The sequence below is a fragment of the Condylura cristata genome, unplaced genomic scaffold, assembly GCF_000260355.1.
Source record: "Condylura cristata isolate star-nosed mole 26May11 unplaced genomic scaffold, ConCri1.0 scaffold00015, whole genome shotgun sequence".
In the NCBI taxonomy this organism is placed as follows: domain Eukaryota; kingdom Metazoa; phylum Chordata; class Mammalia; order Eulipotyphla; family Talpidae; genus Condylura; species Condylura cristata.
Genome location: NW_004567116.1, coordinates 40,871,506 through 40,887,259, shown reverse-complemented (window position 1 = coordinate 40,887,259; position 15,754 = coordinate 40,871,506). Strand labels below are relative to the sequence as shown.

Below are 15,754 nucleotides of genomic sequence, written 5' to 3'. Positions count from 1 at the left end.
CGGGGATCGGGTTGGGGGCACCGTTAATCTCAGGCGTGGCTCTAAAGACAACAGCACAGAAGAAAAGGAGCAAACAGCCCAAGCAGCGCCCTCTGGTGGGCACAGTGCTCTGGCAAGTCAGAGGCTGGGGTTCTATCCCAACCAGCCCTGCTGCACAGCTGAAGGCAGGAAAGGTTCCCCCAGTTTGCCCTGATGTCAGATGGGGACCTACATTCCGATCCAGCCTGCACAGCCCCTTCCCATCTTGCATTCAGTGAACAGAGAGCACTGGGCCAGGCCTGGATTTGGTTCACTTCTGGGTGCCCTGTGGCCAGGATGAGGGTGTCTTGCTGACATAAGCAGGTCTTACAAAGTGTGTGTGTGTGGGGGGGGGGTATCCTGAACACTGGGGTCAACACCCACCCCCCAGGGCTACCCTAATCCTTTGAGGGATTCTCTGAGCATCCCGTTGCCTTTGTTCCAGAGTTTGATTATTGTCATCTCTCATCTCAGGTCCTAGAGAAAGGACTTCCCATCACATGACATCTCCCCTACCATAGTAAGCAAGCTCTTTGGGCAGGCTTACCAGCTGAGTCATATATTTGCCCCCCTTTTAGGTGGCATTTCAACCCAAATCTCTGTGGAGGAGCAGGAAGAGGACAGAATTGGGAATTCTCTGAGAACAAGTCCCAGTTTCTGCCATCTCCTCTCTGGGCATGAATTTCCCCATGTGTGAAATGGGTTTATTGCTATCCTTGCCCTGTCTTCACAAAACTCTGTGAGCAAATAAAGTATGGCTGTGATACATAAGATCTGTGTAAACTTCAAAGTGTTGCCCAAACCTGACATCTGGATTTTTCTTTTCAGATTTGAAAATGACCACATGGCCCTCCCTGGTGGTACAACGGGTTAGGACTCAGCACTGCAAACTAGTCGCAGCCACTTCAGTGCGAGTTCGATCCCTGGCCCCAGAGCTGACCCACATGGCGTGGCAGACCTCTCCTGTCTCACCTGCTGCGCCCCTCAGCAGTGTACTTCATTGATCTGCCTGTCCTACTCCCCACTCTGTCTCTGGTGAATCCTCTCATCGCCCCTGTACCTCTGGTCTGTACCCCAGTTCTGTAAGCATAAATAAATCAATCTTAAAAAAAAAAGAGAGTGATGGGAAACCTGCAGGGATTACAATTGAGATGGAAAAAAAAAGTACAAAATGATGCAAAAATAAACTGTTGTAAAATAAAAAAAAAGAAAAAGAAAAAGAAAACGCCCACATACATACACATGCGCATACATATATACACACAAAATAGTGAAAGTTAAAAATTTATGTAACATTGAGATCAAATTCTGGTACATTTGAGAAAAAAAGAGATTTCTATGGCTTCCTGGTGCTTCTGTGCTTTGTGTTACATTGCAGGCAGCATGGAGCTGGCCCACCAGTCCTTCTCAGACCCTCACTTGGAAGGTGCCTCCTATCCACCTAGGCTGACTCCTCTTAGAGCTGGAAACACAGGCTGAGAGGCAGATCGCCTCTCCATAGCCAGTGGGGCTGCTGTGTTGCGGGTGAGGAGTGGGACAGAAGGGAGGAGGTCATAGCAGACGTGGCGTGGAGAAGGTGGAACCACATGGACTTCCTGGCCCACACTACCAACCCAACTTCAGGCATGCTGGTGCTCACTCGTGCCCCATGATGGGAAGAAGGGAAGTTGGGGAAGGAAGGATCATATTGTGGAGGGGTGGAAGCAAACACTGGAAGTCTCAAGAGCTGGTTTGTGCAGCCTAGGGCAAGTCATTCGCTCAGCCTTCATTTAACCATCAATATAAAGGGTGTAACAGACTCATTTTACTTATGTATCAGGTGTGTGCTGATAACCAAGTGTGTGCACCATTCTGGAAGCTAGGGGCCCTTTGGGGAACAAGGTAACCACAGGCCCTGTCCTCAGTGTTAGACAGGAAGCTGAAAAATACACAGGGAATCAATGTGATGAGTGTTATTCCAGAGGGAAGAGGTACGAGGGCATCACAGAGGAAGAACATCTGACCTTGCCTGGGAAGGGCTGGGGAAGGTCTTCAGCAGATGCCTAGCTGCAGAGGTGGTAAAGATGCTGAGATAGGACAGATAAGTTGTCAGCCAGCAGGCTGGCGGGGGTGAGAGAAAAGCAATCATTGCCTCCTCCCCCACGCCTTCCAGGGTCAGCTTCCTTTAGAGCTCGGTTATCAGAGGGAGGTTCTGTGTAGCTGCTTCTGGGGAGTCTGCTGAGAGCCCCGGACACTCCCTCCACACACTGCCCTGGTCCCCACCCCAACCTTCATGTGTCTGTGCATGATGTGGGAGTTCACTGACTGGAGGGGCGAGTCAAGGGAATGACAGTATTTGTGTTTGAATGTGGGAAGATTATTTAAAGCCCGCTCTAAGTGTGACTTTGCTCGCAGTCTGTGGGAAGTCTCAAGAGTTAAGCCTGTCTCAGGGCGCCCCTGGAGAGCTGCTGCAGGCAGACTGGTTGGCTTCCCTCTGGCTTCCTTCCCCTCTTAGTGACCACCTTGTTCTTGCCTTAGTCCCCCTCAAGTAAGTTCTCTGGTCTGGAGGAAACTCCCTGAGGGAAGGAGAAGTTCCCCTAGCTGGACAGTGGGTTTATTTTTCCAGTTCCTGGTTGGGGGTGGGAGAAGAGACAAGGTGAATCCTGGATATGAAGGGGTCTGTTGGGGGAACTCAAGTCATCTGTCTGGCCTGGCACAGGTGCTGGGAGGAGAGTGTTAGCTTAGGGGATACAAGCCTGGTGACCGTGATCAGAAACATGACAAGGATGAACTCACATGCAGAGTGAACTGAAAACTGGATAAATGTGCTTCCTTTCAAGGCCCCTTTCTGCCCAGTCCCTTCGGACTGGTCCATCTGGCTTTGTCATTAGGCATCTTTGCGTCTTTGGTTGCTTAGTCCCGCACGGCGTGGTTAGCGTTCTTTCTCCAGGGATGCCAGAGGCAGTAGAGGAAAACCTGGAGCCTGTGATTTGGCTGTTTGGTTGAGTTATCCTTTGTCCTTTAAGAAATAACTCCATGGTTTTTTTGTGTTTCTGCAAGCAAGGCTGTGGTCAGCTGGTTGATTCCTCTATGGGTTTCGCTGTGGTCACTTGTATGTTAAGCTAGTGGGTTGTGGGAGTTTGAGCTCTGCAGGGATACCAGACAGCTGAGCGCTCTCCAGGGAGCCTCCAGACTTCTCCACATGGTCTCACCAGGCTCCACATGTGACAGAGAAGGATCCCAAGATTGCACGAGTGGAAACAGCCGTGTCCTCTCAAGACTTGGGAACTGGTCCAGAGCCACTTCTATTCTATTCTATTCTATTCTATTCTATTCTATTCTATTCTATTCTATTCTATTCTATTCTATTCTATTCTATTCTATTCTATTCTATTCTATTGACTAAAGCAAATCACTGGCCTACTCGAGTACACAGGCAGGGACAACACAGGGCCGTGATGCTAAGAAATGTGGTTCTTTGAGGGCTTCCAACATAGCAAAGTATCACCGTGCTTGGTGGGGAAGGCAGCGTATGTGAAAGAACTTATTCCTCAACTACCTTCTTTGTGAGTCTCACAATTTGCCGCGAGGGTCATTGTCCATTGTCATTACTAAAATTTCTGGTCAAAGTAAAGTTGACAAAATATGTTGTTAATTTTAGCTGTGCAACATAATGTACAAAAATTCAGTATTTGTATATGCAGTTGACTTTTGAAAAAACACGAGGGTGGGGGTTCTGCCCCCTCCCAGTCAAAAATCTGAGGATAGCTTTCGACTCCTCCGAAACTACTAATAGCATGCTATTGACTTAAAGATAACATGAACTGTCCATTAATATGTATTTCATATATTATGTGTATCATATACTATATGCTTTTAACAAAGCAAGTTAGAGAAAAGAAAATGCTATTAAAATTATAAGGGAGTGGGGCCCTCCCTAGTGGCGCAGCAGGTTAAAGCACAGCACTAAGAAGCTTAAGCCACTTACGCATGAGTTCGATCCCTGCCTGCCCCGGAGGTGACCACATGGTGAGGCAGACCTCTCCTGACCCGCCCGCTGCTCCCCTCAGCAGTGTACTTCATCCATTGGCCTGTTCTGCTCCCCGCTCAGTCTCTGGTGAATCCTCTCACCGTTCCTACCCCTCTGCCTGTACCACAGTTCTGTATGCATAAATAAAAAAAAAAATCATAAGGAAGTGGGCCTCCCTGGTGGTGAAGGGATTGAGTCTCAGCACTATCAAGCTATCACCAGCCACTGCAACACGTGTTCAATCCCCAGCCAAGGAGCTGACCCACCTAGTGCAGCAGACCTCTCCTATCTCTCCTGCTGCTCCTCTCAGCAGGGTATTCAGTGGCTCTGCCTACTGTACCCCCCACTCGTCTCTGGTGAATCTTTTCACCTCCTTTGGCCTATATCCCAGCTCTTGTATGTATAAATAAATAAATAACTTTTTTTTTTTTTAAAGACAATCACAAGCAAGAGAAAATACACTTTGAAGCACTATACAGTATTATCGACACTGTAAGTTTATGGTGTCTGTTTACAAGAAAATCTTCATTGAATTGGATTTGCACCATTCAAAACTGTCTTGTTCAAGGGCAACTGTATTGTGAAATAATCAGTGCAGTAAGTTTAAGTGACATCTATCACCACACAGAGTTACACTGTTTTGTGTGTGACAAGAACTTGTAAGGCCTCTCTTAGCACGTTTTAAATATTATTAACTACAGTCACTGTGCTGTATATTACATCCTTGTGACTTATTTATTCATAGCTGGAAGTTTGCATCTTCTGACCTCCTCCTCCATTTTGCTCACCCTACCCCACCCCCAACATCATTATTGTAGTAACTGTCATATTTACATGGCACCTTACAAACAATGTTGAGGGTGTACCACAATTTTAAGAAAGTGGTTAGGTACCCCTTGCCCCCCATTAGTGAATGAATGCCCTGCACCCACACAGACGCTCAACTTCGTCCCAGCCAATCTTGCTGTCCTGGCGCCCTGCCCAACCGCAAGAATTCCGGGCAACAATTGCAGTTTCAGTCAAGAGCCAAAGTGGGATTCCTCATGGAGTCAAGCTCTGTCTGGGAGAGTGAGGCAAGTGAGAGATTTTCCTCCATCTCCAGACACCGCAGATCACTCATTTCCTCTCGACAGTTCCTGACTGGGTCCTTGTAAGTGTTGGGTCAGAAGGGAGCTGTCTGGTGGGGCAGATTTGAAATGTTCTGGTGGGAAGGGTGGAACCTCTTTTCAGACAAATTCTCAAGCATAACAGCTTCCAAAATACCACCTGCAAGATGGAATCAAGATTGAAGAAACCCTGCCTGAGAGGATTTTGAGCCACAGCTTACTTACCAGTTTGACAAAAGCATTTTGCATAAAATAGTATTTCATATTATTTATTAAATGGCATTTATATTTACCAGGCTCTAAGTGTTTTCTGCACACTGACTTACTTATTCTCCTCAACAACTCTGGGAGGTAGCTGCTATCTCCATTTTACAGATGTGGAAACTGAGGCTCCAAGAGAGGTCGCTTACCCCAGGCCCCACAGCTATTGAGCGGCAGACCTGGTTTTGAGCACCGGCAGCCTGACTTCGGAGCCTGTCTTAGCCACCAGTTGCATCGCCTCAAGAAGCCCTTGCAAATTCCCTTAGCTCTGGGAATTTGGTTGGGGGGTTACTTGAATTTTAAAATATTTTAAAAAATTTTTTTTAAATATATATTTTTTAAATATTTATTTTCTTACATCAGTCCTAATTTTTGGATACTATCTTGGTTTCTCCCTTCAGTACCGACTCCTAACAGTACCGACTCCACGATCCCTCACCGCAGCCCCTCGTGCTTCCTCCTGTGTTTTGACCCCTCTCTCTCCTCCTCCCTGTTGCATGCCTCAGATCTATGACTAGCTTGCAATTTTGGTTTTATCCTGACTCTTTGTTTGACTTCTCTATATTCCGCATATAAGTGAAACCACCCGATATTTATCTTTTTCCTTCTGACTTATTTCGCTCAGCATAATCCCTTCCAGCTCCACCCATATTGCTGCAAATGGCATGAGTTTATCTGCTTTGATTGCTGAGTAGTTTTCCATTGTGCATATACCACATCTTCTGGATCCATTCATCTGTTTTGGGGCATTTAAGTTGTTAGGTAACTTGATTTTTTTTAGCTGAAGTATTATTCCATTTCTCTGTCTGAACAGGATGGGCTGATGCCTTTAATCATTAATGCAAAATGTTGCTTCTACAAGTCAGCCATTTAGAAAATTAGTTGACACTTTTGTCTTTAACCAGTTTCTCTTTTTTCTGTCTTATTGTATAATGTATGCAATGATATGTACACATTCCATACACATAGATGTATATATATCAAGAAACACAAATATCTGGTATGTTCCTATGAGCATTTTGACTATCTCATGGTTATACAGAATGAAATAATAAGTAACTTTGTGATTAAACAGTAAACATAGGAAGAATTTTCTGCTAATATTAACAAACACAATAATCTCCATAAAGACAACCGTTGCTAGATAAATGACTAAAAGAATAAACACAGACCACGTGCCTTAACTGGAGGGCCATTTGCCAAGCCAGATGTCAACTTGTCGGTTAATAGTAGAATTGATGCACAAAGCAGTCATAATTTCAATTAACTTCCTGGTGAACATTAGCCAGAATGGAACACTAAGTATGGATGGGCAAGACGCTATTGTCTGTAAACTCTGTTTTCTTGTTGAATGTTAGGTATGCCAGGCAGTCTGGTCCAGAGAAACATCTCTGAAGGCAGCTGAAGAGGGTAGTGTCCTCTGCTCCCTCTGCCTTTTCTCTTCCTGAACATTCTTTGATCAAGACAAGTAAGGGGAATGAGAGGATGGTGTCGTAACACCCATGGGAGGAAATGCTTGGGTAGGAGTGTAACCAACTCTCTGGCCTGCAGAAGGGCTGGGTAACACATCCACACGGGCACAGCCAGACTCTGCTTTTTGACAGTAGGACTTTGATCCCATGCTCTGCTCTTGACATCTTGAAACTGCTAATCATTTTTTAACTAGCGACCCACCATTTTCACTTTATAGAGATCTCAGAAATAATAAGTGCAGTTCTGAAGCACAAAATCCTGCCTGCTGACCATGTGACCTTGAGTTGCTCCTCCTGGGCCACATTGTACCCATCTGTGAACTGGCGGCAGGAGAGGAAGACCTTTTGACTTTGAGCTTTATCATTAGTGGGCTGATTATGAATAGCTAGAGCTATACAGCATTCCCTATTTTCAACGAGGATTAGATGGAGTCTAGTGGCTTTTGGTTTCTCAGACCTCCTCTGCCCTCGGTGACATGGGCACAGCTGGCCCGGGCCACTGAGACAGGACTGGCAAGAGTGAGGGGCTCATGTCTGAGAGATGAAGCCAGGTCCAAGATGGTTCTCCTCTGTAAGGTGCCAGTACCTGAGGCAGTGGTTGTGGGAGGATGTAAAAGTGTGCCAAGTCTAAGAAACACATGCCCAGTAAACCGCAGTTAAGTTAATAATAAGACACATGGAAATATTTGTGCCCCAGATGGGGCCCACCATGGCAAACTGCCTGAGTTGTCGCTCCACCTCTGAATTACAACTGAAAAGGCATAAAAGCCTAGCCCGCGTTAGGCACACAGAGCAAAATTCCTGTGGAGTCTAGTATTGTGAGCCACAGAACAACCCTAAGCTTTCACTAAGTCTTCAGTTCCCAGCCAGTGGTCAGAATGAGTCTAAGGGGACATGGCTTTGAAATCTATTTCCTAATTCTATTTCATTCTACGCAATGAGGACGGGAGCAGTTCTGGAGTCTACTGTGTGCCAGGCACTGTACTTGATTCTGTGGAAAACATATCAACCCCACTTTCCAGGCTCAGAGGGTTTAAAGTGGCTTGACCAAAGGCCTACAACTGATTCGTGATGGATCTAGGACTTTAACTCTTTTCTGTGTAAAACAGAACCACTGCGCTGTTTTCTATAATTTCGCAAGATTCTAGTGCCCTCTTCTGGCCCCGGGATTTCAGGAGTGGGTGAGCAGGCAGGACAAAGGCAGTCAGGCCAAGCCAGAGGGATAGCGCGTCTGGCCGTGCGCGACCACGAGGCGGCGCTGGGAGCTGGGCGTCTCCTCAGCCGAGCACAGGGGCCCTCGGACGCCCCCAAAACCCTGCCTTCACCCCTGCCCGGATCGCCAAGACCGCGCCGGGCGGGGCTTCTGCTCTTCCCTAGGGCAGCTGGAGGCAGGCTAAAGTGGAGGAAGAAGGGTGACGCCCCAAAGGAAGGAGGAGCCGGCAGGGTGGCTGGTCCTGGCCAGACCTCCTGCTGGACATTTACCTCTGCCGCTTGGCACATGTGCAAGCTGCCTTAGGGCTCAGTGGTTTTCTGCTGGAGCGATAGCCTCTCCTCTCCTGTGTCCAGCACTGCTTTGTCCCTGTGCTTAAGATGCCTATGCGCCTTCCCCAAGGGCTCCTTCTTCAAGTGGAGCTTTGGGGGGGGAGGGGTGGCTCAAACCTTACTTGGTGAAATTCCCAGGTATCTCTCTGCAGCTCCAGCAGGTGAAGTCTCTCTTCCCAGGGAGTGGAAGGGTTAAGAACCAGCTGTGGGTTGTAAGGGCTGAGCCTCACCCTGACACCCCCCTCCCATGCCTCTTCCCATCCCATATTCACCCATGGGTGCCAGCCCAGGTCCCCAGACAATGGTGTTGTGGGGAGAGCTGGTGACAAGCTGGGCAAGCTTCCCACCCATACCTGTGGGCTGAATGTCCTGGGTTCTCAGTTGACCCAGGGAGCAAGCGCAAGAGCCCAGAGGGACAGCCTGAGCAGGGTGGAGGTATGCAAGGGCCTGATGAGTTCGTGGAGTTGGAGGGGCAGAAGAAGGGAGATGAAGGTGGACAAGGCACAAGCTGCAAGAAATAACCTGAATAACTCCTGTTACCTCACTCCCCCAAGATTAAAAGGTCACTGGGCTTCTCAGGGTGCGGTTGCCCAGGACAGAGCCCATCCAGGGAATGTTGGTGGAATCTGATCAAATGATAGAAAGAGGGACTCTATAGTATTGATTAAATCAAGGACGGTTAAATGGCGGGTGGGGGCAGTGGGGGAGGACAGAGCTCTCATTGTCCACGGGTGAATCTGTGGGACCAGCCCGATGCCCACATGACTGCTGCCGGCTGGCTCCCTGCCAGCACCTCCTCGCCCTACACATCCCGGGACACAGCATGACAAAAGTGAACAAATGCAACTTTTTTTTTATTTACAAATGACATGTTTCCATCCCTTGCCAGCAGGGGTGGGGTGTTGGTTGAAAGTGACAATCTATTAAAAAGGCAACAACTTTTACAAAATGAAGACTAAGGAAAGAGCCCAGGGCTGGAAAGTGGAGATGCAGCTGCGAGCGTAGAGCACAAACATGGGTTTGGGGTGCCCTGCCTCCTTCCTCTGTGTTCTCAGCAGGGTGAGATGTGCTGTGGGCCCTCTGGGGCTCAGGGCCCGTGGGGGCTGAAACCAGGACTTAATGCCAGTGGGGTTCCAGGACCTCATCGGCTCTTTAGGAGAGCACCCAAAGGCAGTAAGTACCTCAAGGGATCATGGGTGCATTTCCAGTCTAAGGACCCCATCCCAGAATGGGAAACAGGTCAAGCTGAGTCCAAAGCCTGAAGTTTCCAGAGGCTCTGACAGGTGATAACCCCATCTAAGCCACCCAGACCAGCCCCTGCTTGTCCTGCTCCCTGTGCTATAGGGTACAAACAGTAGGATGTGGGGAGCCCAGAAAGGGGAGAGGAAGGGCCCCAGCTGGGTGCAGGACGCTGCCTCGTCAGCGCTGCAGTGCCTCAGGTTATCACTGTTCCTTCTCTAGGTCTGTTTCTTCAGGTGTCACGTGAGAAGGTGGACTTTTTCTCTCCAGTTTTTCCTATAATTAAACGTCTACCTAGGGCTCTAGGGGAAGAGAAGAGGATGAAACAGGCCTCACATGCCCAGAGCAAAGAGCAGGCTGTGTCATTAACAGAAACCATGCCCCTGAGTGGCTGGACCATGGGCCCACGGGGGCGCTCGGCTATGGACCTGACCCCTGCCCTGCAGCAGAACCTCCCGCAGGGCCTCCTCCTGGCAGGTGCCCAAGCCTGAGGGAAGGCACTTTGGGGACAAGAAAGGAAGGGAGCAGGGGGCTTCTTTCTGTTTTGGCATCGAGTACCCTCTGCTTATGGCTGGGAGGCAACATAGACAAAGTGGCGAACTATGCCCCAGGGTGTAGGTCCCAGGTCCAAAGCCTCTTCCCAGGTCCACAGCTCTGGTGATGATGCCGCCACACAGGCCCACAGAGTCCAAACTGGCATTGGCACATTAAATATAAATTATCCAGGACCCAAGTAAGCCCAGGGAGGCAGTCTAGCGTGTGGCCCCAGGCCATGCCATTCGTCACAAGATGTTGGGACCTCTGGGAGCAGATTCCTGGGTGTCTATGCAGTGCAGGGCCACCTTGGGGCTGGAGCCAGGCTGCCGGGGGTAGGTGCCCTCCCGTACCAGGCGCCGGCACCGCACGCCCTGGCCCACACTGATGTGCTGCAGCGCTGGGAGGTGAGGGAGCAGCATCTCAGGCAGAGGCACCATGCCGGTGCCCGACAGGTCCAGCTCCTGCAGGGAGCCCAGGCCCGAGAAGACCTCAGCACCTGCCCACTTGAGCTTGGGGTTGCCTGACAAGTCCAAGACTTGCAGGCTTTGCAGCTCATGGAAGCCATAGGGTTCCAGCTGGGGGTGACCCTGCAGGCTGCCCAGTGACAGGTGCGTGAGGCCAGTCAGCCCCGCAAAGGCACGTGGGCCTACTGCGGTCAGCGGGTTCCCGTCTAGGCTCAGGTAGCGCAGGGGTAAGTCCCGAAGGTTGGGCACGGTGTGGAGCCGGTTCCAGGCCAGGTTCAGGCTCTGAATGGTGGGTGGGGGCAGGCTGGCCTGCCCGGGGTGGCGCACGAGGCGGTGGATGAGGTTGTGAGAGAGGTCCACGTGCAGTGCCCTGCCCTGGCTGTGGGGAGTGAAGGCAGACACAGAGACCTCCCGGAGCCGGTTGTGGCTAAGGTTCACGTCGCTCAGGGGTGAGCTGGCGAAGCTGTCAGCTGGCAGGGCTGCCAGGCCATTGTGGCTGAGATCGAGCGACTCCAGGTAGCGAAGGCGGGAGAAGGCTGTGGGTGAGATGCTGGTGAGCAGGTTGTGGCTGAGATCCAGGCCAGCCAGCGTGGTGTAGCCCGGCCCGGCCAACACTGACTCGTTCACCGTCTCCAGCCGGTTGGAGGAGAGGTCCAGATGGGCTGTGTCCAGAGGGATGGGCACGGGCACTATGTGAGGGCCCAGGCCACTGCAATCCACTCGCGTCAGGCTGAAGCTGTCAAAGAGGCCGAAGGTCTCCACCTCACACTGGCATCCTGGAAAGCATGGCCGGGTTGTTTGGGCCCCACTGACAGCCAGCAGCAGCAGGGGCAGCAGCAGGGGCCACGGCATGGTGGGGGCTGAAAAGACAACCACAGGTGAGGGCTGGCGGCGGGCACCCCGAACCAGATGCCTCCACCCCACCCCATAAGACACCCAGGATGTTTTCCTGAATGTCTCTCTGGCTTCAGTTTTGCCCATCTACATGGTAAGTCATTTAGGTCAAAGTGGATTTTAAACTGGAAGCAACAGGATCCTTTCTTTTTTTTTTCTTTTAAGATTTATTTATTTGTGCATACAGAACTGGGGTACAGGCCAGAGGCTCAGGGGCGGTGAGAGGCTTCACCAGAGACAGAGTGGGGAGCAGAACAGGCAGATCGACGAAGTACACTGCTGAGGGGAGCAGCGGGCGGGCCAGGAGAGGTCTGCCACGCTATGTGGTCACCTCCGGGGCAGGCGGGAATCGAACTCATGAGGAAGTGGCTTTAGATTCTCAGTGCTGTGCTTTAACCCGCTGCGCCACCAGGGAGGGCCCCCAGGATCCTTTCTTAAATAAGATTAGCAGATGAAAGCAGGCCTGTTCAGTCTGAAGTGAGCGTGGAACCTGGAACCTTGCGTGTCTGCACCTCCTCTTTGCTATAGATACAAGGGAATCCAGTTGGAAACCCACAGAACCAGATGGTTTCTGCGACTGACCTCTCCAAGACTACGCCTGCAGCGCACGGCTGGTCCTCCCAAGGCGGGGCTGCAGCTCAGGGTTAGAGTTCGGGGGCTCCCTTCACCCCTGCAGAGCACGTGCCAGGCTAGCTGCCCCACTCATGACCTCCTTCAACCTTCACAAGCACCCTGCAAGGCAGCCATTTCTTTCTCCACTTCATGAAGAGGGAATCGAGATTGAGCAGGGTTCCGCAAGCTCTGGTGGCAGAACTAAGTGGACTACAGAGGAGCATGGCTCCCGGCAGTGGCTGGGCCAGGCCTGAGACCCACACTCCAGTCTCCCCGAAGGAGGCTGTCTTCCTGATGGGGGGCTGCAATGACTACCCCTGGCTGGCTGACAAAGGCTGGGCCTACAGCCCTAAGTCCCCTTACCGGGTCTGTCCTTCAGGGGCTGACCCTTCACCCCCCTGGACTTCCCTGTGGGCACTGGGAACACTTTTCCCAAGCCCTTTCTCTCTGCATGCCCCCACCCCTGGCTGGGACAGCCATTATACCTGTTTGGCCTTTCCTTGAACTGAGGTCTGAGCAGTTACCGGTCCCCCATTACACAGAAGACACAGAGGCACAGACAGGAAAATGGCGGGTCAGGATTAGCACCCAGGCCTGCTCAATTCCAATTCCCCTTTTCCATCTGCTACTTCCAGCCAGCCTGGCAGGAGTGGGTGAAGAGATGGGCAGAGTCCAAGAGGGGCTTTTTTTCACTGACACATGTCATGATGCAAACCACTTCCCCACTCCAGGCCTCAGTTTCCCTCTCTGTACAATTATAATGGTAGCTGCCACAGGGGCCAGCTATCACAGCCTACACCGCGTCACATTCAGTCCTCAAAGCCCACACACATCTGTTTGACCTGAAGTCTGTGTTCAAGCCCCCTGGAGCTCCTTGGACAGTGGTGCTCCCTCGTGCTCCTAGGATGAGAGCGTTGAGCAGTGAATGCTTCTAACTGTAGTTACCTCACCCCCAGCACAGCAGCCACCCAGCCAGGAAGACAGAGGCACCAAGCCTCATCCTAGGTCTCCTAGTGGGGTGGCACTGGTCCACACCCCTGCCATCTCATCCTGAAACCCATCTTGCCCATAGTCCTTTGGGGAAGGATGGGAGAGGAGGGGGGGCCCGGGATGGGGGGAAAGGGAGCAGCAGGCTAGCATTACAGCCCTACATGAAACTTTAAAGGGGCAGCTACGTGATCTGTACTCTGGCTCTGCCCAGGGGCAGGGAGCAGGGGGGCTCTCGGGCTCTCCTCTCCCATACTCCTATGCGGGCCCCTCCTTTCCCACCTCTTTCTTTTATAGCATCTAATTTGAGGATTAAACCCAGTCCAGGTGCATCCTGGGCTTGGTCCCAACTGAGGCGGGTCAGCGTGCTCAATGTCTGGAAGCAGAGGGAAAATATTAAGTTGCTTCAGGCCTCTTTTGTTTCCCTGGGCGAGCGCCTCACAGCAAGGGTTCATTACCACTATGGCTGGCTGCACCTTTCTCACTAAGTCGATCTGCTCATACCCACCCTTCCCGGGGTTTAAACAAACACCACACACACACACATACACACAGGCTCCCAGGTTACCCTTGGCTCCCAAAGGTGATTATACAACGTGCCTATTAAATGTCAAATAGTCCCCTCACCAGCTCCGGCTTATATAACGACAGCCTGAGTGGTGTCCATCTCAGGCCTCAGCCCTGTTCTCTGTCTCACAGGCAGTAATTTCCATCTGTCTTCCTCACACACGTTCAACTCTTACTGAAAGGCAATGCAGACAGCGGAGAGTTGTGCAGGCGTGGGTGGGCATCACACAGTGTAACTGGGACCGAGAGGTGGTCGTGACGGCTGATGGGAAGAGAGCAGAGGCAATGGTGAAGGCCCACCTGGTTCCACGCTTGTGATGCCCCGAGCACCGTGGACACAGCGCTTGCCCACTCCTGCACAGGGCGCACCTGCCTGGACCCCTGCTCCGTGCCAGGCCTAGATGTTATTGGACAGTGATGGCGGTGACACCATGCCAGTCCTCACCCTGTGCCAGCACTGGACACCTGTTCACTCTGTCACTCCATGGCAGTCTTAGGCCCATATTGGAGTGCAGCAAACAGAAGCCTAGGAAAGAAAGGTAGCAGAGCTAGTAACTGAACTCCAGGCTTTACCCCTAATTGGCTTGGTTTAAGTGGGAACACAGGTGGCGGGGAAACACAGAGCTCAGTGCCCAGAGCCGAGGGGTCAAGTCCCAGCAGCCTGGGGCTGGTGATGTGGAGCTTAATATTCAGGGGTTCCAGGGGGGGGTTCCTGAAATCACAGCAGAGCCCAGAGACCTCTCGTGGATGTCAGGCTGTTGGGAGAAAAAGGAAAAATGTGGAAGCGACCTCCCAACTTTGGGCCCAGAGGTGGCCAAGGGCAGGAGTGCGGCTAGCGCTTTTTGAGACACCATGTCCCCTCCGGGGTCCTAACAGGGGGGCACTGCTCTCCCAGGCCATTGTGTGAGAGCCCCAGCGAGGCTGGGCTGTTACCCTAGGGCCCTTAGCGAAAAGGCTCAGGAATCCAGGGAGCAGACCACTCCCAGGAGGAGGCTGAGGGGAGACTAAAAGAAGTGCAGTGGCTGTCATAGGCCTTCAGTTACAAAAGGCCTTTGTTCATTCGCTGCTCTGAGTGTCAGGCTGCAGAGCAGGGCACGCAGTCTCGCAGTCTCGCATACCCGCAGTCCGGCTTTAGCACTGAGGAAGCTGCAGCTCAGAGACTGTGTAGTGACTTGTCCTGGGCCCCCAGGGAGGTGGTGGCCGGCTGGTGCTCAGGCTCTGGCTTCCTGACTCCAGGCCCAGGCTTCCTGGCTCTTTCAAAATGGCTGTCGAACTCTGCTAAGGATCTCAGAGCATCAAAAGTCACGTTGCAACCTCATGGAGGGGCCGACGTCATAATGCCAAGCGACCTTATCAGAAAAAATGACATGTCTAAGAAAATTATAGCTATGCATTAAAAATAGAAAGCCTAACCAAATCCTAATTTTAGAAAAAAAAATCTCAGAAAAATCAACATGAAGTGGTTTTTCTCTAATGATAGGACTCTGAGTAATTTAACTATGTCTTTATCCCCCCCCCCCACGGCCCCCAATTTCCCCTTTTAGTAAGAAACGCATTGAGTGAGGAAGGCTTAGGGCAGGATGGCCTCCTGGCTATGTCTGCTTTCTCTGTGGCTAGCCACAGTCTCTGAACCTCAGTCTCCTCATCTGTAAAATGGAGAGTTTAGCAGCCACTTCACAGGACTGCCATGGAGATGAGGCAAAGTGGTAAGGCAGGGAGGCACCCGACAGGGTGGGGTGCAGTGTGGGCTGCCCTGCCTTCCTTTATAGAAGGAACAGTAGGGTGGGGATCAATAAGTAGGCCTCACCCCAACACTCTCTTTTCCCTTCTTGAACAAACATGTATTAAAGGTGTCAACACCTCCCAGACACTATTTCTTAAGAGGGTGCTGGAACCAGGAAGGGATGAATGGTATGAATTTCTCTTGACAAAAACAGACTTAGCTTGGTGGAGAGGACAGGCCTTCACAGAGAGCTGGGAGGCTGGATACCAGCTAGCAGCAAAAACCAGGTAACTCCTGGTATCTCCCTGGACATCAACTGTGAA

At 51.2% G+C, this 15,754-nt stretch overlaps 1 protein-coding gene across 1 annotated transcript; it reads right to left on the bottom strand.

Moving 5' to 3' along the window:
• Positions 1-9,281: 9,281 nt before the first annotated feature.
• TSKU (tsukushi, small leucine rich proteoglycan) lies at positions 9,282-11,581 on the bottom strand. Its single transcript, XM_004683226.2, has one exon. The coding sequence runs from the start codon at positions 11,498-11,500 to the stop codon at positions 10,430-10,432; it is 1,071 nt and encodes a 356-aa protein (XP_004683283.1). The 5' UTR covers positions 11,501-11,581; the 3' UTR covers positions 9,282-10,429.
• Between the last annotated feature and the right edge of the window lie 4,173 nt (positions 11,582-15,754).